Source organism: Spermophilus citellus (genome assembly GCF_964194105.1).
Source record: "Spermophilus citellus genome assembly, chromosome: 10".
NCBI lineage: Eukaryota > Metazoa > Chordata > Mammalia > Rodentia > Sciuridae > Spermophilus > Spermophilus citellus.
The window spans coordinates 71,496,155-71,520,532 of record NC_138197.1 but is presented as its reverse complement, the minus strand read 5'-3'; the positions used below and the strand labels follow the sequence as shown (position 1 = coordinate 71,520,532).

Below are 24,378 nucleotides of genomic sequence, written 5' to 3'. Positions count from 1 at the left end.
TGACCTGACACCTCTCCACTTCCATATGCTCCTGTCATACCTCAGCAGGACCCCTTGAATTTTAATGCCCTAACAAGTCAGCTAGGATAGCCAGGGGTCACGGAGGGGCAGGATCAGTCCAGCTCCTCCAGACAGCTGGCATTCAGCTAGCTGGGGCCTTGTGGGTGAGACATAAAGTCCAAGGTGTCATGCTATTGCGATGTAAACCCATAGAGGGCAACTGAGGAACCTGGGTATTTGGAATTTGTGTCACAGGCTGAGGCCTGGCGGGGTAGAGCATCTGCTGAAGGCTGGACAGGGCCCTGTGCCACCCTGGCAGCTCTGGTGGGGCAGTGAGGTTGATCAAGGGCAGGGGAAATATAGGCCCAGGCTCTGGGCCCGGGACTGGGATTCCCTGGTGAGGCTGTCCTCTTTTGCATCCCTGCCCAGGGAGTGGTAGGGGGTACACCCTCCTGGCATGGGGGGTGGGATGGGGAGAGAGCCAGGCGTCAGGGAGCCGGCCACTTTGAGCAGGCCAGACGGCGCGGGATCAGATTTCAGCCCAGCTGTATTTTTGACTGGATGGGCTGGGGGCCAAGCTGGGAAGGCACAGCTGCCCTAGAGGGGGGCACCCCTCCCCAGCGCATGCACACACGCACGCAAACACAAACACACACACACACACACACACACACACACTACCTCTGCCCAGATGGGCCACAATCCCCTGCCACCCCACACTGCAGGCAGAGCGAGTCCAGCGACCCTGGGTTAGTGAATCACTTTGGGCTTCTCTGGACCATGGCTGAGTTTCTGTAGTGTCTTCTTGATGCGCAGCGCGGTGAGGCGGGCAGAGGGCGTGGGGTACCAGCACTCCCGCATCATCTGAGCCAGGCCCGAGAGGACCTGGAGGTCAGCAGAGAGGCAGAAGAGAGGGAGCAGGGACAGACAGGGAAGGTGGAAAGGAGGCCATGAGGCAGATGGCTCAGAAGAGGGAGACATAGCAGGAGAGAAGGGGCAGGAAGAGAGAGATAATGGAAGAGACAGGAGCATGAGAAAGGGGAAGGAGGTAGCAGGACAGAAAGAGAGAGAGCACTCCGGTCATTAGGAGCCCACAGTGTCTGTGGAGCACCTCACCCCAGCCCCACCTCTACCAGGACCTACGGGGAAGGCAGCTCTGAAAACCTCGGGGCTCCCACGTCACCCCCCCTGCAGCCCAACTCCCAGCTCCTCCATCAACCACGGCTGGACAGTGGAAGTCTGGGCGGGGTACTGCCCCCAAAACGCTAAGTCCAGGGAGGAACAAATCCAGGGAAGCTCAGGGTCAGCCCCACTCCTCTGGTTCCTGAGAGTGAGTATATTTGCAGGAATGCATCCACGTGGCTTTTTATGGCTATGCATGTTGTATAGGAATTTGTGTGCCTATGTGTGCAAATACATGTATACATTTATTAATTCTTTCAGCAAATATTTATTAGACCTTTATTGCCAGGCACTGGTATAGGTAATAGGATATAAAGAGAGCAAAAGAGGCATGCTCTTTGTCCTCATGGCACAGATGTGCATGTGTATGTGTTTAAGAGTGTTTGGAAGCATATACATGCCGACATGTGTTTATACACAAAGTGTACATGACTTTGTATGAGTATGTGAAATGTTTTGAGAAAAAGAACAAAGACAAACAACAAAAACGTCATAGCAGAGATCCTCTGACTTTTCACAGGCAAAGTGAAGGCTCTCAGAATCTTAGGTTAACCAGAGGGCTCTAGGAGGATGGGGGCCCACAGGCCCGGGATGTGGAGGGGGTACCCAAGACAGCTAGAAACTACCCAAAGAGCAGAGGCTCCAAACACAAGTTCCTGAGCCCAGAAATCCCAGCTGTGAGCCCCACCTCATGCCATCCCAGCCCCAGCAGAGTCCTCACCGGGTCTGCAGCCAGCCGGTTGGGGATGGTGGGGGTTTGCTGATCAACACACACCACCTTCTTCATGTCTTCAAAGCTGGGGTCATTGGGCACCACATCATAGAAGGGTGGCCTGTAGTCCTCCACAATGCCTGGAGATTGAAGAGGGATTGGGCCATCACTTGAGACCTCAAGGAGGCCAAATAGCACCCAGAGGACAGCTTTGCTCAGCTTTTGTCCTAGGGGCTTGGAAACTAATTGCCTGGTCATGTCACCCTGAGGGGGATACTATAATATAAATATATTTATAATTAATAATAATTACTGCCTTTGTTTTGAACTTCTCATTTGTCAAACATTGTACTCTAAACATTTCATATGCATTATCCTGTCAATTCTTAGGACAGTCCTGTGAGGTTGGTACTATTAATGCCCCCATGTTACAAATGAAGAAACCAATGCTCAGAAAAGTTGAGCCCCAGGTTACACAGCTAGTAATGGCAGTCAAGACTGAAGCTCATCTTGCTGGATTCCTAGGCTACATCTTGTTTCAGTTATTCCTCTCTTTCCTTCCCTGGCCCTGACTAACTCTGATGCCCCATAATAATAACACCTAGGGTTTACTGAGCACTTATTATGTGCTAGCTACTGTCCCAAGTGCTCTGTCTCAAATCCTCACAGTAGCCCTAAGGGGTACTATTAGCTCCACTTTATAAGCCAAGAAATGAAGTCCAGAGAGTTTAAGAAACTTGTCTAAGATCAATGGGTTGTAAGTGACAGAGCTAGGACTTAAGTCCAAATATCTAACCTCAAACCCCAGGCTCCTGAGCCCCATGCTCCACTTAAAGGAGATAGCAGGTTGATCACTGGCTGAGGATGGCAACAAGGACAAGAAAGGGCAGAAAACACCTCTCCTAAGGGAAAATTATTTTTACCTTGGTCCAAATAACATCTATCCTCCATCAGGAAAAGCACAGGCCTCCACTGATCCCCACAGCCAGCAATGCCCCCCACTCTGCCCGGTATCATCCCAAGCCCACGGTCCTTGGGAGCTTTCTAAAAGCAGTGTCTGTGAAATTGCAGGCAGCCCCATCCTGCTCCTAGGTCCCCAGGCTGGGGCCACAGCCACACAGGCCACCACCTCAGTGAAGCCTTCACCATCTGCTCTCCCTGTGGCGGGTTTCCAGGCCGCCCCTGTGCCTCTTGCCCCTAATCAGTGTTGCGCAGAGGCCTAAGCGTGTCTAATGAGCCTTTAATCAGTGCCGGGGCTGACACCAGATTACAGTGTTGATAATGCGCTGGGAATCTGTGTGGGGTGACAGAGCTTCCCCTCTGCTTCAGCAGCCCACAGGCTGCCTCCTCCTGGCCCTTCCTTTCCTGCCGGCAGCCTGGTCCAGGAAGCCTTGGCTGTGTCCCAGTGCCCCCCTTCTTTCAACTCCAGCCTCTTACAGCCCACTCTGGCAGCTCGAGCCCAGGAATCTCAGCCTCTTGAGAGTCTCCCAAAGGGATACTCCCTGCTGTCAGGATGATCTTTGAGGGCAGATGAAGTCTGGCAAGGGGCTGGCTCCTGGCAGATGCTCAGGAAATAAGAACATTCCTGTCCTAGGGAGCAGAACTCCAGTCATGTCCTGAAGATTGTCCCCAACCTGTCAGGGCTCCTGGCATCCCTGGCCATTGGCCACCTCTGCAAAAGCTGACTATTCATCCAGTCCAGATGACCATTCATCGCCCATCTACCCCAGGGCTCAGAGGGCAGCCACCACAGAGCCACAGAAGGCAGGTGCCTCTACCTGTTCCCAGCTTGACTAATCTGAGTCCCCTTTGGCAAGCCATAGTACTAATGATGCCATTGTAAATGCAGACACTATGATGGCCTGCATTCTTGTGGCTAAGGAAATCAAGAACCAGAGAGGTTTAAGTGTCCCAATAATAAAGAACACTGGCTCAAGAATCAGATTGCCTGGTTTTAGATCCTGATGCTGTCTGGTTGGCTACACTTCTGTGCCTCAGTCTTCTCATATATGAAGTAGGGGTAATACTATATTAGGCACTTATCCTATCACAACAATGATAGCCACTAATGTTTAGCTTTAAAGATTGTTCTCAATACTTCCCTTGGATTATCTCAATGGTTAAGAAGCTATTTTTATTCTTATTTCATAATGAGGAAACTGAGGCACAGAGAAGCTAAGTAACCAGGATCATGGCAAAATCTGGAACTAAACTCAGCCAATTTGATTTTAAGCTTATGCCTTAATCACTAAGCACTACTACCTCCCTGCCAATGCAGGACATTTAAATAAGCTGATACATGTAGAGGATATAGCACATTTTTAAGCTCAATAAATGTTAGCTGCTATTAATATTTCTGTTATTATCCCTAGCCCAGGATTTCATAGCCAGGTTCACAGACTCAGATGAAACTTAAAAGGTCCCTCAGATGAACCATTGCTGAGTATCAGTGAAGGGATGCCAGGTCTAGCCACAAGCCCCTCAGGTCATGGGCATCAGCCATGGCAGAAAAAGCCCCCATCTCCACCAGCCTTTCCCACCCTTGTGTGTAGTGAGCCCTCACCCACCATTGACAATGGTTCGTCGAGCAATTTCCCACAGCACTAGACCAAAGGCCCAGATGTCAGTCCACTTGTAGGACTCAAAGCAGTCAGTGCGGATCTGCTCATTCAGCACCTCGGGTGCCATGTACCGCTTGGTGCCCACTCTTGGGTTATTGCCGATGTCCAGGTAGTCGCTGCCCTGGGAATGCATCACAGCCAGGCCTGTGGGTGCAAAGCATGTTACTCCTGCCATTCATGCTGGCCTATACATAGGGCTGCCAGCAGAAGCTGGGGTCCAGGTCGGGTGGGGATGGGAAGAAACAATGAGGGATAAGCAAAGGGAGACCTGCACAGAGATGGGCTAGAAGACAGAGAGTGTCTAGAAGGAAAAGTTTCCAGCTTACCCCCCACACACACTTTTTTTTTTTTTTTTGCACTGAGGATTGAACCCAGGAGTACTTAAACACTGAATTACATACTCAACCCTGCCCCCCCCCCTTTTTTTTTTTTTGTATTTCATTTAGAGACAGGGTCTCACTGAGTTGCTTAGCAACTTGATGTTGCTGAGGCTGGCTTTGAACTCACGATCCTCCTGCCTCTGCCTCCTTAGCCGTTGGGATTACAGGCGTGAGCCACCATGCCGGGCTACCCTTTACTTCCATAGCGCTCTCAAGGTTCCCCAAAACCTATCAAGTGTGAATAGGCAAAGCAGGCTTTATTATGCCCATTTCACCTTAAGTTCGGTGCTGGGGAGCCATGTAGTCAGGGAAACTAGGAAGAGAATCCTGGTTCCTGGTGCCCTGTCCCTTTTTTCCCTAACTCCTGGGGCCAGAGTGGGTGGTGGAAGGAATCTGGGCTTGAAAAGAATGTTAGGAGAACCCGTGGGGGCCTCTTGCGGAGGTGAAATGAGACTACACCTCTTCAAGTTTTAAAGGGCCAATGGCAGTCCACACCCACCAAAACAAGCAAAGCAGAGGCAGAGCGCGCGAACCCCGCCCACCGGCAAAGGGCCCGCCCCCTGCTCGGGCGGCTCACCCAGGTCGGCAATGCAGCATTGCAAGTTGCTCTTGACCAGCACGTTGCGACTCTTGAGGTCACGGTGGGCGATGGCCGGTTTACCCTGCGTGCCAAAGATTTCCACATGCAGGTGCGCCAGGCCGCAGGCCGCGGACACAGCTAACTTCAGGGCCAGCTGGGGCTCAAGCGTTTGCCTCTGCAGAAAGTCATAGAGGGAGCCGTGCTCATGGTAGTGCGTGATGAGCCACAGCTGCGTGCTTGAATTGCGGGAAGTCATGTCCGAGGCGATGAAGCCTGTGCACAGAAGAGTCAGGATGGCTCAGACAAGGGGCTGGGGAAGAGGGAGACTGGACTGGTCAGGGTCAGGGTAGGGCTGGGAGGCAGGGAATGGGCTAGGTCAGGGCAAAGCTGGGGCTGGGGTGTAGGTTGATCAGACTTAGATCATAAGCCTGAACTGGAGTCAGAGATTGGGGCTGAAGATGGGCTGGGAGTATTTCAGGGTTAGATTAACCTCTGAAGGTCTCTGGGCTCCAGCCACAAGTGTAGGGGGATGAGAGCCCCAAGCCTGGAACAGTGCCCATCCCCCTTGCCTAGGATGTTGTCGTGTCTGAGCAACACAGTGTTGTAGATTTCTGTCTCCCGAAACCAGGACTGTTCATCCCTTGAGGAGAAAATCTTGACCGCGACGCTCTCACCATGCCACAAGCCTCGCCACACCTCACCATAGCGTCCCTTTCCTGATCCAATGCCAGAGAGGAGGGGAAGGGTCACACACGGGGCACACAAAATCTGGGCAGAGCCCCCCCCATCTTATGCTATGCAAACCCCACCTGCAAAACCTCTGAGATCTAAACTCAAATGCAGGCTACCCTCAACCACCTCTTGTTCCAACCCCATTCCTGCAGAAGAACCTAGCCTTGGCCCATCTCCAGCCCGCTCCGTCCAGCAGAATTTCTTTTCTGACCCAGGCCTGGCCTCAACTATGACTCTGGAAGTCAAGAGTTCTCTCACTCCTCCAGGCTTATGGAAGCACTCAGTCCCCGTTCCCTGGGCTCACCCACTGCTCACCCACACACTCCACCAGGGCAACCTGTCGTGCCACAGTCCTCTGCACCAGAAAGGGGAGCCCAGAGCCACTGCCGGTAGTACAGTCACTGTCCAGGAAGTCCTGGGGATACCAAGAAGCCACTGAGAGGCTGCTCGCACCAGCCATGGCCCTCTTCTCTATCCTCAGCCTGCATCCTGCTGCTGTCATTGCATGTTCCTTACTCGCCCAGCTCCCTGCCTGCTCTAACCTCCAGGTGTCCCCTTCTAATTCTGTGGCTCCTGGCAATCCACCCTCCACCCAGGATCCCAATTCCCCCAGGCCCATACCCCCAACATGCTATCTCCCTGCTCGGATGCCTTCAGGATGAGACTGGACTCGCCCAGGTCGCTGTGCAGGCCCCGCTGTTTCTCTTGCCTCTGCCGGATATGCCACAGGCCCAGAGCACCCAAGGCCACCAGGACCAGCAAGGCCAGCACGGGGCCCAGGATCAGAGGAAGCTGACCATCTATTCCAGGCTGCTCCGGAGGAGGTTTAGTGGCTGGTGGAAGGGTACATTGAGTTCCAACTTCCACCAGTCCACTTCCCCACCTTGGGTCAGGTCACTCTGCCAGTCAAATCCCAGCATCCTGCTCCCTGACCCTTTATGGGCCACAGCATGAGAGGAAGCGGGGGTCTGAGAAGGTGAAGAGGGGTTGCTGGGGCCACTGGACATACCATTCAGCACCAGGGACACATTGCGGTTACAGAAGGGGCTGAAGCAGCAGTAATGATTGACAAAGTCAGTGGGGCGTCCCCTGCAGAGCTCCTGGTGCAGGTTCCCACAGCCTCGATGTTCCTGGGGGTGCCTGCCCTGCTCACGGACCAGCACTACTGTGCACCAGGCCCCCTCGCAGGTAGGCCCACTGCAGTGTGGGTTCTTGCATGTGCAGGTCACCAGCGGGCCCCGAGAGGGCTTCACAGGGTCACCTGGGAGACACAGGAAGTTCAGCCACTCTGGGCAGAGCTCTCCCAAGGTGAACTCAAAACCCATTTCTGTTCCATTCCTCTCCCTTCTAATCCCCCAAACAAATCCCTTGAGGCCTTAGTTCCTTACTCCCATCCTCTGATCATCCCTCACTCACAGCCTCACCCTAATCAAGGACAGATGAGACTGTGAGAAGCAGACTTCTGTCTGCTGTGTGATTGTCAAGCCTCCTCGTCCAGCTCCAGCCTCTCCCTACCGATACCCCACCTTCCACCCTAGATGGAGGTTCCCACCCTGGAGTCTGACAGAGCCCCAACCTGCAGGTTTGTGGCAAGAGGACAGCAAAGGAAGGTTGGGGCAGCAAGGAGCTTAATCTAATGGAGCCTCTTTGACCCCCCCCCCCCTCCAGTCAAGCTCCCACCTTCCTTCCCTCCAGTTCTTCAGATTCAGCCACTGCAAGATTTGGGCTGAGCAGAGACCAGATAGCCCTTTCTCCATCCAGGCTCCTGTTCCCAACTGCCCCCTCATACTCACCCTGCGTTAGGCCTAAAGCCATCAGCAGCACCAGAAAGCCCCTTCTGGGGAGGCCCAAGGTCATGGTCCCTGGAGAGAGTAAGAGAGGAGGTAAGATCTGCAGAAAATGTGACAGCCGCTGACTGTAGCTCCTTCCTAGCAGGAGGAAATCACTGGGAAGCTTTTTGGGGGGAGGCAGGGAGGCCACCTCCCCACTACGTCTGGCTTTGAGGCGGGGCCTGCAAGGGAAGTCCTGGTTCACTTCCCCATGGAAACCATCCTGTGAGAGGTAAAGGGTGGAAAGCCATATTGAAGTGATCTGTGAGCTTGAGGGAACCCAGCTCTGCTCCCCTGCCCCTGAGCTCAGACTGGAGGCAGGCTGGGAGGCTGCACAGGGCTTTGAGATGGGGAGAATAGAGCATCTCCTCAATAGCCCCCCTTCTTTCCAATGCCTCTTGCCCACCCCTCCCAGCCTCCACCCCTGCCCATCCCTTTCCCAGTGCCACCCCCTGCCCCACCCCCACTGTGGCTGCCTCAAACATAAACAGGCTCCTGTCTTCACTTCCTGCCATTCAGGGTCCTGCTGAGCCAGGAACAGGAATCAAGATTGTTTAGATTGAGGTCTGGATAGAACAAGCAGAGTCACGCATAGCAGGGAATTAAGGGCATATTGTCATAGCAGGCTGGAGTAGCTGCAGGGTCTAGGGGCTGAGATACAAACATGACAGAATTCTGGGAGGACATCTTGGAAATCATAAAATCCAACTCCTGGTTTTAGAGAAGAAGGGACTGAGGCTCAGAAAGGGAAAGAGGCAGGCTGGGGCTGGGGCTCAGAGGCAGAGTGCTTGCCTTGAATGGGTGAGGCACTACTGTGTTCAATCCTCAGCACCACATAAAAATAAATAAACAAAATAAAGATATTATGTCCATGTATAACTTTAAAAAAATCTTTAAAAAGAAAGGGAAGGAGGCTTGTCCAGGGCCAGTCAAGACTCAGTAGCAGTTCATCCCAGGTGTCCAGACTCCCAGTCCAGTGCTCATTCCACTGTTTTCTGATATAATCGTGGTAGCACGTGTCTGAGCCCTTGAACCACCAGCCATAGCTTGGACAGCGTGGAGTCATGCCAGGCATAAAGGAGCTTCTCTGCCACCTCAGCAGAGTAAAAGAGAGCCATTCCCCAGCCCAATTCTTGTCCCTTGTCCTGGGAAAGGGTGGGGGAGGGCCAGAGATGTGGGAGGGGAAGTGAAACACATTTAGACATTAAATATTTGACCTTCCATGACTGGCTGGGGTTGGACTTTTCCAGAAGTTTGATGGAGAATGTTAATGGTAGTAATTCTGATCTATAAAAGTCCCCAACTCAGAGCGTAAGCAAACTAGTGCTTTAGAAGCCTCCCCACTCTTCACTTTTCAAAGCTTCAGACCAGGAGGTATGGGCTGAGGCTGGTCAGACAGCAACAAGGACTTTCTGAATGGCAAAGAATGTTCAGGAATGTCTAGGGACTGGCTCTGAAGTTAGCACAGCTAACATGAGGGAGCTTTAGCCTGACATGATGAGGCTGTAGGGCTGGGCATATGGCCACCTAGGCTGCAGAAGGTCCATGGTCTAAAAATGGCGCCAAATGAAGACTTAAGACACTGAGGCTCTGAAAGTGGGATGTCTGGGTGGGGGGCTTCATGGTTCTGGCTGGTGGCAGCTCTGGCCTTCCTGCCTGGGCTTCCTCTGTCCTAGAGGCCTGGGCTGGGGGAGGAAACAGAGCCCTGGGCTGCTGCAGCTATGTCCCCAGCCTCTGCCTGACCTCTTCCCTTTTGTCCCTCCAGGCAGTCAGGACTCTGGCAAGCCCTCTGCAGTGGGACTGGTGGCTGGATGGAGAGAAAGCCCCAGATGAGATGAATCTGCCCACTGGGGTAGGTAAGGATGCCAGGAAGCCATCCTTAGCAGCCTTTGCCCAGAAAGCTGCTGAGGAGACAGAATGAGGCAGGAAGAAAAAAAGTGGCCAACAATAAACATGGCATCTGTCCTCATTCTAGGATCCTCTACCTAAGCTTCCACTTGTGGACCATCCCCGCCCACCCATCCACCCACTCACTTCCTCTACTAGACATCCCCTGCAGTGAGTTAGGGATGCATGTTTTCTGGTCTCACCCCAACTGTAGATTCTATTTGTTTTCTTTTTCTCCTCAGTGCTGGGGATTGATCTCAGAGCCTCCCACATGCTAGGCAAATGCTAGACAAATGCTAGGCAAATACTCTATCACTGAAAGACACCCCCAGCACCTGCCCTGCCCCCTCCAGATTCTGATTCAGTCTTTCCGGGACCAGCAAGAAACACACATTTTTCAGAAGTTTCCCAGGGAATTCTGATCAGTTTGTGTGGGTGCCATGCTTTGAGAAATGTATCCAACAGGAAGTTAAGATTGGCTCCTAGGCTTCCATTTGCCCTGCAGAGTCCTGCTGGGTGAGTGGGCATGGGTGGCAAAGGGAAAGGATTTCAATCCTGCTCAGGGACCTCCTCAACTCCAGGAACAGAAGTAACAGACAAGTTTCAACACAAAGTCAGGGACTTGGTAACACTGTGGAGCAAGGATGGGGATGAAGGGTTTGCTCTGGTTGTTGGCCATGCACCAAAGGGCTGGCAGCATTTGCAGAACTCACCTCTGGTCTAATCCTGGGAATGCGACAGGGTAAAACTGGGACTGTGCAATTCCTAACTAAGCACCACGTAAGGTTAAGTACAGGAGGGGTCTTGAATTCTCACCAGGCCAAACTCAGAACTGACCCCACCCCCACACCATGATTTGCCTTGAACCAGATTGTAGCACAGACATCTGGGACCTAGCAGTATCCTTTAACTTCTAAGCAAAACTGTATGAAACATCTCCTACAGACAGAAGCATCACTGTTATTGGCCAAAAAACACAAACCTTAAACCAAGTTGAAACAGTAGCTTAACACTATGAAATAATAATAGTTAACTTTCCCTGAGTACTAATTATATGCCAACTACTGAACTTTAATGGTTTATCTCATTTAATCCTTTACAATAATCCAACAAGGAAACCGGGGCTCAGGATGGTAAGCCAAACGTGGTTGGTTTGGTTTTTGTACTGGAGATTGAACCCAGGGATGGTCTACAGCTGAACTACATCTCCAGTCCTTTTTTAAATTTTTTATTTTGAGTCAGGGTCTCACTAAATTGCCCAGGCTGGCCTCCAACTTTTTAACCTCTTGCCTCAAAAAGCGGGGATTACAGGTGTGCACCATCATGCTCAGCTCTAAATGTCTCTCACATATATACATACATAAATAATATATGTATCTTATGTAAATAAGATACATATATATATGAGTTGTAGATGGACATAATACCTTTATTTTATTATTTTTATGTGGTACTGAGGATCAAACACAGTGCCTCACACATGCTAGGCAAGTGCTCCACCACTGAACTACAATTCCAGCCCCTCCAAATGTGTTTTGATAAACTTAAAAATTGCTGAGAGGGGCTAGGATTGTGGCTCAGCGGTACAGCGCTCGCTTAGCACGGGTGGGACCCGAGTTCGATTCTCAGCACCACATAAAAATAAAGGCATTGTGTTGTGTCCATCTACAAAAAAAGATTCTCTCTCTTTCTCTCTCTCAAAAAAAAAATTGCTGAGAATTATGCTGGGGTTGTAGCACAGTGGTAGAGTGCTTGCCAAGAACATGTGAGGTACTGTGTTCAATTCTCAGCACAGCATGAAAATAAATAAATAAAGGTATTGTGCCCACCTACAACTAAAAAAAAAACAATTTAAAAAAAATTGCTGAGGGGCTGGGGATGTGGCTCAAGCAGTAGCGCGCTCGCCTGGCATGCGTGCGGCCCGGGTTCGATCCTCAGCACCACATACCAACAAAGATGTTGTGTCCGCCGAGAACTAAAAAATAAATATTAAAAAAAAATTCTCTCTCTCTCTCTCTCTCTCTCTCTCTCTCTCACTCTCTCTCTTTAAAAAAAATTGCTGAGAATAAATCCTGTTTTGGTCATTGTTATTCCTCCAACTGTTTGGAATTAGGTGAGTCCCTCAAAGGAGGAAAAGGATGGTCTGGGACCCAGCTAACAAATATTCCACTATTGTCATCAACTGGTACCCTTCCAGTTTAATTGCAAAGACAGCATTGCTGCCCATCTGCGTATAGTTAGTGTTTGAGTCTCAGGTGGGGTAAGCCAGAATGTGGCTGGAAGGTAGCTGTTAAATTTTTTTCTCCTCAGTGCATCTGAGGGACTGATAAAACTCACTGCCATCAGCAGAAAGGCTCAGCACAGCAGTGCTGCCTGGCATCAAACTCCACCATCTTGCCTCAGTCTCACTTCATTATGTCTGACCTAGACAGCACAGGACCAGACTGGGCTGTGCATATCAGGCTGCCCTTACGATTCATTCACAGCATTTTATTAGCCCCTCATAGAAGTGCAACAGAGCAAAAACTAGCCTGGATTTTAGGGTCTCAGGCAGAATGTAGAGGCAGCACAGTAGGGTACCTCCGCTTATCTGAGGGAGATATTTTCCAAGACCCTCAGTGGATATCTGAAAACATGGATAGTACCAAACCCTACATATACCATGTTTTTTCTTATACGTACATACCTATGCTAAAATCTAATTGACAAATTAGGCAGAGAAAGAGATTAACATCAACAATAAAATAGAACAATTGTAACAATATACTGTAATAAAATTTCTACTTTCACCTTTTCACTTGAAGGAAGCAATTAACACCTTCTTTTGGCATATCCACACTGTCAGCATCATTACCCTTGCACTTTGAGGTGGTTACTAAGTAAAATAAGGGTTACTTGAACACAAGCACTGCAAAACCTCCTCAGCCAACCTGACAACCAAGATGGCTACTAAGTGACTAATAGACAGGCAGTCTATATAGCATGATGTCCCAGGGAGGAAGGACTAGGATGATGCAAGATTTCACCATTCTTCTCAGAACAGTGTACAATTTAAAATTTATGAATTGTTTATTTCTGGACGTTTCCATTTAATACTTTAAAACCACAGTTGACTGCAGGTAACTGAAACCTCAGGAAAGCAAAACTATAGATAAAGGAATCTGACTACTATATAGCCTAGAAGTTAGGGCTTGGGATCATGTGGACCTGAGATCAAATCCCACCTCTGACACTTAGTGCTGTAAGATTAGAGCAAGTTATTTAGCCTTTCTGGGTTAGGCTTCTCCTCATGTAAAATGGGACTAGTGATAGTGTTTATTTCATAGGTGTAAGTAGTAAAGTTATTTAGCAGATTACTAAGTAGTACACAGTAATCACTTAATCAATGCTACCAAAACCCCAATCCTACTATTTAAACCACTCAAGATGCACTGGACAAGTTGTTCAAATCTGAACCTGATTAGGTTGGGCATAAATTAATCCTTTTTCTGTTGGATGTGAAGAGGATTAAATGAGACAAACTATATCTACAGGTGTGCATAGTAAATACTCAATAAATGATAGCTACTTTTAACAGCCCAATGACAGGGGAGGACAGGTGAGAGGGCAGGTACTGGGCAACTGAAACAGTGAAGGATCCGAGAGGAGAGACCTTAACTCAGCCAGAAGCTGTCTATAAATAGAGGATGAGCGCTACTGCCCATTATGGACCCTCCTTGGAAAGGAAAAGAAGGAGCCGGCAGCCAATCCAGGAACCTCAGAGATTTCAGTGTCCAGGCAGACTGAAAACCTGGACCCTGAAGGAAGAAAGCCACGGTATGGGAATTATGCCACCATCCAGGGTTGGAAGTGAGGCTTGTGGGAAGGAGTGAAAAGTGTCGGGTACCTCAAGCAAGAGCTTCAAAGGCTAGTCCGAGGAAGGTGGCTCCTAGAGGAGGCTCAACAGCAATGAAAATGGACACCCTCCCTGGTCAACCCAGCGCCCTGGAGGGACATGTGAAAGGCAAAGCAAGAACGCTTCTGCCCACTTCATGGATGAGGGAGGATAGGAAAAGAGAGAAGTGACAGCCCCCATATCACCTCCAGTCTTAGATGTACGCAGACAGCGCATCCTGAGTTGGGACTGGCCCTACTGCGACCTCTCCGAGAGGTCTTAGAGATCACTGAAGCAAGGGCTCACTGGGGCGGGGGTCAAGCCGCCGTCTGGCATCCTGGCCGCCGCCCTGGACTCACCTTCGGGCCAGCCGGCACCACGCGAGCGTGAGCGGGCGGGGGCCGCCTCCTCTCCCCGGTGGCGGCCGCCGACACACGGCAAGCACTGGAGTGGGGACCCGGGTCCCGGGGTCCGGGCGCAGCCCCGGACGTGCTGGGGCCGGGCAGGGGTTCGCTCCGCGCGGCTGGCGCGGCGGCCTCCCGGGACTGGAAAGGGGGCTGGAGCAAAAATGTTTCTTATTCCAGCGTCTTCCTGCCTGGCCCGGCTCCACCACTCCCTCCTAATAAACCGTTTCCTATTGCCCAGCTCGCCGACCGGCCGCCCGCTCGACCCCAGCCGCGCCCCGGGACCAGCTGCTCCCCCGCGCGGCTCCCAGACCCCAGCGCGGCCGCGATCCCGGCCACCCCCAGCTCCGGGTCACCGGCTAGCGCCCCCGCCCAGCCTCCCACATCCGCCTCCCCGAGGGGGCGGGCCTTGGACTTGCGCCGTGGGGGTCCCGTGGGGGTCCCGGCCCAGCGCCGTGGGGGCCAGAGCTGAGACAGGAGGCACAGAGTGACGGCTGGGATGAGTGGGGGCGCTCGAAGCCGCTGAGGGAGCAGCCTGGAATCTGGCGTCCATAAGGGGGGCATCTAGGGAAGGACAGGAGCAAGGGTGGCAGGCGGAGTGATGTTACCCTGTCCTTACCCAGCCGTTCTGGGTCTAGGAGTGTCACAGGAGCGAGGGCAGAGTTTGGGGCCCGCAGGGTCCGAATAAATTTTGGCTCCGCCCTCTGGGACTTCTCCCTCGGCCCAAAACTTTTCACCTCCTCCCTCCAGCCCCTTCACACACACCCTGTCCCCTCCCCTTTTCCGCGGCCGCCCACGTCTGTCTTAGACACTGGGGTAAAGCGGCCCAAATAGGGCGGCTCTGAGTCTCTGATGAGGGTGGTCTGAGCTCCTCCAGTCCGCAGCATTGCGGTTACAAGGACGCGCTCCCTACCAGGGTTGGCCAGAATGAAGACACTGGGAGCTGCCTTGGATTTTCCCCGTCCAGGAAAAGCCCCAGTCCGCCAAAATGGAACTCTAGAGGTAGGGAACTGAGCCTCACACTGCTGAGACCAGGCAGCTGGGGAGGGGAACAGAATGGAGATCAAGAGAACAAGGGACTTTCTCCTGCCCTGACATGTTCTGCGAGTGCAGACCCTATCACGCTTTGCTTCACTCACTGAGAGTGATCTGTGGCAAGATTTCATTCCTAGCTTCCTGGTTATCCAAACAGACTACCTACTGGGAATCCAGGTTAGTTGTATGACCTTAGGCAAGGGACACTTCTCCATGCTTCAGCCCCTCATCTGTTAAATGGTCATAATAAACAGTGCCAGACTCCTCTGGTTGCAGGCAGAATCAAAGGACATGATGTTTATCTCAGTCTACAGCCAAGATGCTGGCTGGCTGAGCCCACACAAAGTAGGCCCTCAATGAAGGAGTTTGTTAAATAAGTTAATATATATGAAAAGGCTGGAGAGGAAGTGGCCTCAGTGCCCAGTGGAAAAATGAAGGAGTAGACAGACCTCTAAGGTGTCTTTCTCTAACATGGGGATTCTGCAAGATGGGCCAGTGACACCACCCCACACACTGACAGGAATAGAGGCTGGGGGAGACAATGGCCAAAGGCTCAGACAGGCATCAATAGTTGACTGACCTCACTTCCTCTGCTGAAAGCCTCCCCATTCCCCACCCTGCAGCTGCTTCACAATTTGTGAGCCTCATGAATTCCCAGAACCCTGACACACCCAAATTTCAGTGTCAGGACAGAACCGTGTCCTTCAGCCAATAGGAAGTACTATGGGATTACGCTATCTGCTCTTTCAGATTATAGTGGCCACTTTGGCACTCTACTACTACACAGCTGGGAGCGTGGTGTGTGACCATCTTTTACACCCACACTCCTCTCTGCCCTGCTTTGAATTCTGGTAAACCTCTCCTTCCCCCAACCCATGGATATCTGCTCTGGGCCAAGATTCCATGGGATACCCATAGCCCAAGTCCAAGGCCTGACCGCTTGGGGAAATGAATGTGGGAGATCATCAAGGCAGTCAAGAGCTGAGAGTCACTGATGGGATTCAGTGGGAATGGAAGACTTTATGTGGGCAGGGTTTATGAAACAGGTAAAAGTAGTAGGGTAGGTTTGGGAGGAAGAAGAGAGGACCCTGTGTGGAAGGGTGCTGCTCATGGGTGCTGAAATCTCCCCCATCTTCTCAGGGCACTGAGCCCTCTGGACCATGACTGGTGCTGCTGGGGGGGCTCTTGCAAACCCCATGCCTCCCACTGCACACAGAGAACCTGGGGGAGGTGTCAGAGAAGGGACACAAGAGTTGGAGAAAGCACTGGAGCCTCAGGCCAATGAGGACATGGAAAAGGAATTACAGGCTGTGTCCAAGTCTTCAAGAATTAATTGCTCAAAGGAACCAGCTGTTCCTCATATTCAGTGAGGACAGAACAAGAGGAAACAGCCCAGGACTTCGATTGAGATTTAGATACACAGAATTTCCCAGCAGTGCCTGACACAGGCCTGGAGGTCCTGAGAAGAGAGTGTGGGTGAACCTGGAACAAGAGTCTTCTTTACAGATGGCTGGTGACACAGAGTCCAGTGTGAAAGCAAGAAAGCAAGAAAATGGACCATACTTTCTGGTCCAGCTTTAAGTATGGAGTCCAAGCATTTCTCTCTCTCTCTCTCTCTCTCTCTCTCTCTCTCTCTCTCTCTCGTACTGGGGATTGAACCCAGGGGTGCCTAACCACTGGGCCATATCCCCAGCTCTTAAAAAAAAAAAAAATATATATATATATATATATATATATATAGAGAGAGAGAGAGAGAGAGAGAGAGAGAGAGAGAGAGAGAGGGTCTTCTTGAGTTGCTTAGGACCTCACTAAGTTGAGGAGGCTGGCTTTGAACTTGGTGATCCTCCTGCCTCAGATTCCCAAGCAACTGGGATTATAGGCGGGTGCCACCATGCCTGGCCACGCATTATTCTTCAGACCAGGGCAGGGCTGGCCTCATAGGTGTGTGAACAATGCAGACATTCGGGGAAACATGCTTTGTTTAATGCTCTGTTATTTCTGTCTCAAGATTCTTTTTTTTTTTAATACATTTTTTTTTTTAGAGAGAGAGAGAGAGAGAGAGAGAGAGAGAGAGAATTTTTTTAATATTTATTTTTTAGTTCTCGGCGGACACAACATCTTTGTTGGTATGTGGTGCTGAGGATCGAACCCGGGCCTCACGCATGCCAGGCGAGTACGCTACCGCTGAGCCACATCCCCAGCCCCTCAAGATTCTTCATAATATTCTTTGTTGTGTGTGCATGGTACTGGGGGTTGAACTCAGAGGAGCTCTACCACTGAGCTACATCCCCAACACTTTTTATTTTTTAAAATTTTTTGTGGTGCTGGGGATTAAACCCAGGACCTTGTGCATGCCCGGAAGCACTCTACCAATTGAGCTATATCCCCAGCCCACTTTATTTTTTATTTTGAGACAGTATCACTAAGTTACCAAGGCTGGTCTCAAACTTGCCATCCTCTTGCCAGCAAGTCTCCAGAGTCACTGAGATTGCAGGTGTATGCCACTGTACCTGGCCATAATATTCTTAATAATGTCCAAAGGGCCCAGACTTTTCATTTTGCACTGGATCCCACAAATTGTGTGTTGGTTCTGTACCAGCTAAGTAGGAAGAAAAGGGTGAGCTGGGCTTTGCTCCACTTATACTGTAGATTGGAAGGCTGAGGGTGTAGCTCGGTGGTAGAGGGCTTGTCTAATATGTGTGAGGCCCTGGACTTGACATCCGACATTGCAAAAGGAAAAGAAGAAAAATTGCAGAGTGGGAGAATGTGATTAGACAATATAGGGATTTTTCAAACGTGAGACAGAAAACCAGTAGAACAGGCTGCCTGAGGAGGAAGAACAGTGGATCTAACTCTAGGGGAAAAGAACAGATACCTGTAAATTTAATTGATCCATCTATTCAACACCCAGGAGAGATTCTTAGTGAGGTAGGCTGAATGAGTTTTGCCTGGAAAAAGAGGAAGAGGAAGTGACCTTCAAGTGTCCTTCAGCTCAGGACAGAAAGTACCATAGTCTCCTGAAAAGAGTAACTCTGGGTCATGGCACCTGGGTTCTGGGTCTGCATCACTTCTTGTAACCTGTTTCCTCCTCTGTACCCTAAGGGGTTTAGACTAGAGAATCCTGAAGGTCCCTCCTGGTGTATGTAATACTCTTTGACATTAAGATTCAGGAAACTGGGCTGGGGTTTTGGCTCAGTGGTACAGCGCTTGCCTAGTATGTGTGAGGCACTGGGTTCGATTCTCAGCACCACATAAAATAAATAAATGAAGATATTGTGTCCATCTATAGTTAAAAATATATTTAAAAAAAAAAGATTCAGGAAACTACCTGGACTGTAAGGCTCTATTTTCATAACTCAGGTCAACAGGCATTTGGGTTGGTACCAATGTTTGCAGGGGAGAGAAGCCAGGGCTCTGCCCAGCTCCTCAGGAAGAGGCTAGCAGACATGGGCCAGACTTCTAGACTCTGAGCCGCCAAGTCCCCTTCCTCTTCCTCCCAGTTCTTCCAGATCTCCTGTAGATGGATTTGTCTCCTCCCTGCCCAACCTTCGGCTCTTGGGATAATGCATCTCAGGATGGAGCCTCTTGAGGAAGGGTTGGAACATGAGAGCAGGGGAGGCTGGAGGTTGCAAGGTGCCTGTGTGATGCCAGTATCCTTCGGAACATGGTTCCAAATGCCACCTTCTCTCCAGCAGTGCTCCTGGTTCTGGAACACCCCTCCCCACATGCTTCCCAGAACCCTGAATTCTCAAACTCCAGCCCACCAACCAGTTTGGCTGCTGAGGAAGAAGAGTGTCAGTGGAGAGTCCAGACTGGGAACTGGAACACCACATGCAAGCCCTGGTTGCCATACCTGTGGGAAGGGGTTGGTAATTCCTTCTCTACCACATTCTCAGACTAATGAGAATGTGGTACGTGAGAAAGTCCCCCACCAGCTGTGAAACTCACACTCGCCATTTTGGTTGGTTTGAAGAGAGAGCAAAGCTGTTGGGTAGGATAAATAGCACAGAAATGGGGAGTCAGGAGCCAGAGGCAAGGCTGGGGATGGTAGAGTAGCCCCTGTGTTCTCAGCTGCTCAAAAGTAAGTAATAAGTATCACCTCCTCTAGTAGCTACCTGAGGGGTTATCCTACAGATGAATATCAACCACTGGGGAGGCTGTAACGTATAAGGCAGCCATTTTGAAATAGAACCCAAATAAGCACAGGGTGAAATAATAATATTCTGCAAAAGAGTATAAAATGAGAAGTAATTGTACTCATCCCCAGACCCTTCTCTCAAGGTTTCAGCTGTTCATTTCTCTGACACTTCCATAACTCTCAATGTGTGTTCCTGGGCTGTCTCTAGATCTTAAAACATCAGACATTATTCAAAAACTTTGGGATTTAGGTCATTTAGATTGCTTTCCCTCTAATTACTGATTGTTTTAATATTATTTTGAAAGTATAAGTAATATAGCCAAATTCTTACTTCCTATTCTATTAATACTAGGCAGGATCTCCTGACACTTCACTGATTAAGAACAGTGGCATCCACCCCTTCCTTGAAGCTACAATTTTGGTGCAAGAAGGGAAGCCCAGAGGGTATGATGGCACATGCCTCTAATCCTAGTGAGAGACCCACCTCAGTAATATAGCAAGGCCCTCAGCAACTTAGCAAGACCCTGTCTCAAAATTAAAAAAAATAAAATAAAAAGGGTTGGGGATGTGGTTCAATGGTAAGCACCCCTGGATTCAATCCCCAGTACCCCCTCCCCACAAAAAAATCTGTCAATTTGCTGGGATGCCACTCTTGTTATTGGGGGATGTTCAGGTGAAACTCATGACAGCAGATGCCTCCAGGACCTTGCTGAGCATTTTGGTGGCACAGAACTTCTAAGAGGCATCTCAACTTTCCCCCTCTAAAGAAGAGCTGGGCCTGTACTTGGGTGAGAGAGGCCAGAGTTGACTGGCAAGGGAGTGGGAGACATGTGCTAAGGGGAACTTTATTGCCTGGAGAGAGAGTTTGAGGAGTTAGGGTGGCTGTCCCCAATGGAAAGGGCTTGGCGTTTGGACAAGGAGAGGGTTCCCAGGATCTGAGAGGAGGTAACAGTTCTGGCTGGGAAAGAGATTGTTTTAAAGAGCCAGCTGAGTGGCTGGGTGAGGCCAGAGGCCAACGGGATTTCCTTCGACTCCAGCCACTCGGGTGGGTGGGACCGGATTGCTCATACTGGACACAGGAATCTGCCTTTGTTTCCAGCTGGAGGGGAAATGCCATAAATCCTGCCCCTTTCCCGCCCTCCAGCATCCGTGCCCAGGCTCTGCCCTTCCCAGGACCAGAGGCCCTGGGACTGAGGGCCTTCAGGCCAGTTTTTGTCTCCAGGACTCCCCAAATCACAGGCCTCTGACCTTTGCCCCAAGTGCAGGGCATTGGTACAGATGCAGGGAATGGGGAGCAGAGCGCTCTCCAAGAATGGTGACAGTGGGCACAAAGGAATTGGGTTTAGACCTGCTCCCCTCTCTCCTTCTCTGAGAAGCACCATGGCTCTTCCCAGAAAAACACCAGGTCTAAAGGGAGACTTAAGGCCAAGGCTTGGGCCTTTCCAGCACCCTCCCAATCTCTTGCTCCAGATGGTCAGTGGGACTTTGGAACTCTAACTGTAATCACCCAGGCAATGCATGGAGCTGGACACACAGTGTTGAGGGCAGAGAGGGTTGGGAAGAGATGATGGGCCTGGAACCATAGGGAGTAGGGAACCCTGTCTTTCTTGGTCAGTGCCTCTACATGTTTGTGCACCTGTGTAACTGTGTTCGTGTGTGCTTGAGTATGTGGCCCTTTATGTGCTACTGGGAATCTGGGGACCAGTGGGCCTGTGTGTTGGTATCTGTAGATAGCATTTGGGGTGTGACTATGATAGAGGTTTCAGTCTGTCTAACTCGAGCAGGAATTGGTAGGGGCAGGGGCTGTGGAGGGAAGACCAGGTCTTGTTCTCAATCCTCAGCTTCAGGCCTGGGTATCTTCCTTAACAGTGAAAAGCCTCAGTCCCTCTGAGGGCAAGGAGAGAGGTAAGCAGATCTAAACCTCTGCATAAGCCCTGGCCAGGTGGCTTCCTCAGTGGAGACAGCTAAGACCTGACAGGCCAAAGGTCCTGAGAGGCCAGGGCAAGGAAGAGATTGAGGAGGAGACAGTATGGGCAGGGGCATGGCTGGCCTGTTGGGTGTGTGGAAGATGCATGGGTGCATTGGATCATTTGGAAAATATGACTGCTGGAGAGGCTGGAATCCTGTTGGAGTTCCCCAGTGTGGAGAAAAGGGAACACAGACCAATGAGTTACCAACATGTGTAAGGACAGCTGACCCTGTGGTCGCACCAATAGAGCCCCATCTTCCTGGGCAGGGATGGATACAGGCCCAGCAAGGAATACTTTGGCTTGTGCTCAGTGCCCCAGTGGTGGGGAGCAGACTGTGATTGTGCTTGGGGTAGGAGTGCTGAGAAGGCTGTCTGGGATGTGTCTTTCTTTCTTTCTTTTTTCTTTTCTTTTTTTTTTTTTTTTAATACCAGGGTTTGAACTCAGGGCCACTCAACCACTGAGCCACATCAGGGTCTCACTGAGTTGCTTAGCACCTTGCTTTTGCTGAGGCTGGCTTTGAACTTGTGATCCTCCTGCCTCAGCCTCCTTAGGGCCTTACAGTTGCTTAGGGATTACAGGTGTGCACCACTGTACCTGGCTGTGTCTTTGCATTTTGAGGGTCACCATAATAACATCCTAGAATCACAGGGGAGGCCAGGGGATCCCAAGGGCACATCCACCAGCCTCCTCCATGGTACCACTCCCTCGACTGCTTTATCACTGGCTGCTGCTTAGACGGCTGCTTACCTACCAGGTCTAACCAGATGCCAGCTGGTGCTTACAGCCCTCACTCTTTAGGCCTCACAACAACCCAGAAAGCAGTAGTGATTATAGTGATTATATATGATCGCCATTTGATGTTATAAACCAGAAAACAGAGGCTGGGAGAGGCAGGGCCGGGATGGCTTCATTTCAAAGGCTGTAGCCAGGAGATTTCCCTGTGGCTTGCATTCTGCACAGCTACAGGCCTTGTCATGGGTTTCTCAGCTTCTGCTGACAGGGACAGGAGCTGGAATGGAGATGGGGGGACTGGGACAACAGAGGAAAGGCTTTGGGAGGTCCAGGCAGAGCAAGTCCAGGCCTGGAGTCTTCTCTCCCTTCTGATCAGCCTGAAGGGCTCTGGGAAGGACTGGAGGTAGCTGTCAGGAGCTGTTAGGGGATCAGAGAGATAGGGTAGGCCTGAGGGGTTGTTGGAGGGAAAGCCTGGGACTCCAGTTGTCCTGGAGATGGCCAGGGATTGGAAGGACAGGTCTTCACCAAGGTAGGAAGGTTTCTCCCTCCACTGCCTCCTGCCCCAGATCCAGCCCAGTTGGAATAGAGGGAGCACTGTAGATGCTGGGGTCACCCTTGAGCAGGAGAGAGATAGGAGGGAGAGGTTCAAAGAATCAGAGGAAGCTCAGCTGTGGGCAGAGGTCATGTGCTGCACTGGAATGAACATAGGCTTTGGAGTCTCAGAGACTTGAGCTCTGAGCACAATATTGCCACTTACCAACAGGAGACATTGCGCCTATCGCTTAGCCCTCATAACCTCAGTTTCCTCAACTGAACAATAGAAAGAGGATAAATATTAAATAAGAAAGTGATATTGGCCAGGCATGGTGGTACATACCTATAATCCCAGTGGCTCAGGAGGCTGAGGCAGGAGAATAGCAAGTTCAAAGCCAGCCTCAGCAACTTAGCAAGGCCCTAAGTAACTCAGTGAGACCCTGTCTCTAAATAAAATATATTTTTTAAATTTTTTTTGTAGTTGTAGATGGACATAATGACTTTATTTTATTTATTTGTATTTGGTGCTGAGGATCAAACCCAGTGCCTCACGCATGCCAGGCAAGCATTCTGCCACTGAGCTACAGCCCCAGCCCTAAGTAAAATATTTTTAAAAGGGCTGGGGCTGTGGCTCAGTGGTTAAGTGCCCCAATTCAACTTCTATGCAAAAAAAAAAAAAAAAAAAAAGTGATATTAACAAGGCCAGGCACGATGGTAAGTGCTACATTATCTCTTTCGTTTCTCACAACAGCCCTATGTGAGCATGTCACTCTTACCTTCATTCTATACTTGAGAGTTGTGAGGCTTAGACAGGTTTAATAACTTGCAAGGGTCACAGGCAGAAACGTTTCACCACTGTGCTATTCTTCCCCTGCCTGGGGTACCTAGTGCCAGGTCTGCCTTCAGGTAATGTGATTTTAGCACTGGGTGGGAAGGAACAAATTCCATCCCAGAGGTCCCAAAGCAGCTCACTCAATTCCCAGGGCCCTTCCTACATACAACTCCCTCACTTTTTTTTTTTTTTTTTTTTTTTTTTGGTACTGAGGATTGAACTTGGGCACTCAACCACTGAGCCTGAGCCACATTCCCAGCCCTTTTTTTTTTTTTGTATTTTATTTAGAGATAGAGTCTCACTGAGTTGTTTAGGGCCTCGATAAGTTGCTAAGGCTGGTTTTGAACTTGTGATCTTCCTGCCTCAGCCTCCTGAGCCAATGGGATTACAGGCATAAAACCACCATGCCCAGCTAATAAGGCCTCTTTTGATAAACTTTACAGTTTGCAAAACCCTTTCCCCCATATTATCTAATATATTTTTCCAACATCTCTGTGTTTTCCATTTAATGGATGGGAGAGCTGAAGCAAGAGAAACATAAGTGCCTAATTTAATGTCAGGTGGGAAATAGTAAAGTTAGCTTGGAGCTCATTCTGGCCCACCACAGTTGCTATCAAAGCCCCTGGAAGAAATATTGCTATATTAGTCACTTTCACGTGTGTGTGTGTGTGTGTGTGTGAGTGTGTGTGTGTGTGTATTTCTATTAAAGATCAGATTAAAATATTTTTTCTAAATATAGTAATACATGGTTAAAAGGTTAAAATGCCAATATGGGAGGCTGAGGCAGGAAGATCACAAGTGCAAGGCCAGGCTCAGCAACTTAGCAAGGCCCTAAGTAACTTAGCAAGACACTATCTCAAAAAAAAAAAAAAAAATTTAAAGGCTGAAGATATGGCTCAGTGGTTAAGCAATCTTGGTTGGTTCAATCCCCAGTAC

At 50.1% G+C, this 24,378-nt stretch overlaps 1 protein-coding gene across 2 annotated transcripts; it reads right to left on the bottom strand.

Moving 5' to 3' along the window:
• Positions 1-550: 550 nt before the first annotated feature.
• ACVRL1 (activin A receptor like type 1) lies at positions 551-14,550 on the bottom strand. 2 transcript variants are annotated; one of them, XM_081311724.1, is made up of 10 exons: positions 14,157-14,550; positions 8,001-8,069; positions 7,217-7,468; positions 6,829-7,040; positions 6,523-6,622; positions 6,045-6,191; positions 5,473-5,748; positions 4,462-4,659; positions 1,904-2,034; positions 551-885 (listed from the first exon to the last, which is right to left on the bottom strand). In XM_081311724.1, the coding sequence occupies exons 2-10, from the start codon at positions 8,062-8,064 to the stop codon at positions 751-753; spliced, it is 1,515 nt and encodes a 504-aa protein (XP_081167850.1). In that variant the 5' UTR covers positions 8,065-8,069; positions 14,157-14,550; the 3' UTR covers positions 551-750. The 2 variants fall into 2 exon arrangements, with proteins under 2 accessions (XP_081167850.1, XP_081167851.1); XM_081311725.1 differs by lacking the exons at positions 6,523-6,622; positions 6,829-7,040; positions 7,217-7,468 and having other exon boundaries at positions 14,157-14,289.
• Between the last annotated feature and the right edge of the window lie 9,828 nt (positions 14,551-24,378).

What these genes read in the sequence shown, in the direction of transcription:
- ACVRL1 (XM_081311724.1), bottom strand. Translation starts at nt 8,064, where the DNA reads ATGACCTTGGGCCTCCCCAGAAGGGGCTTTCTGGTGCTGCTGATGGCT. An exon ending in AGGGAGATAGCATGTTGGGG is followed by an intron (nt 6,623 to 6,828) that starts GTATGGGCCTGG and finishes TGGTATCCCCAG; the next exon opens with GACTTCCTGGACAGTGACTG. An exon ending in ACCGGCTGGCTGCAGACCCG is followed by an intron (nt 886 to 1,903) that starts GTGAGGACTCTG and finishes GCTGACCTCCAG; the next exon opens with GTCCTCTCGGGCCTGGCTCA.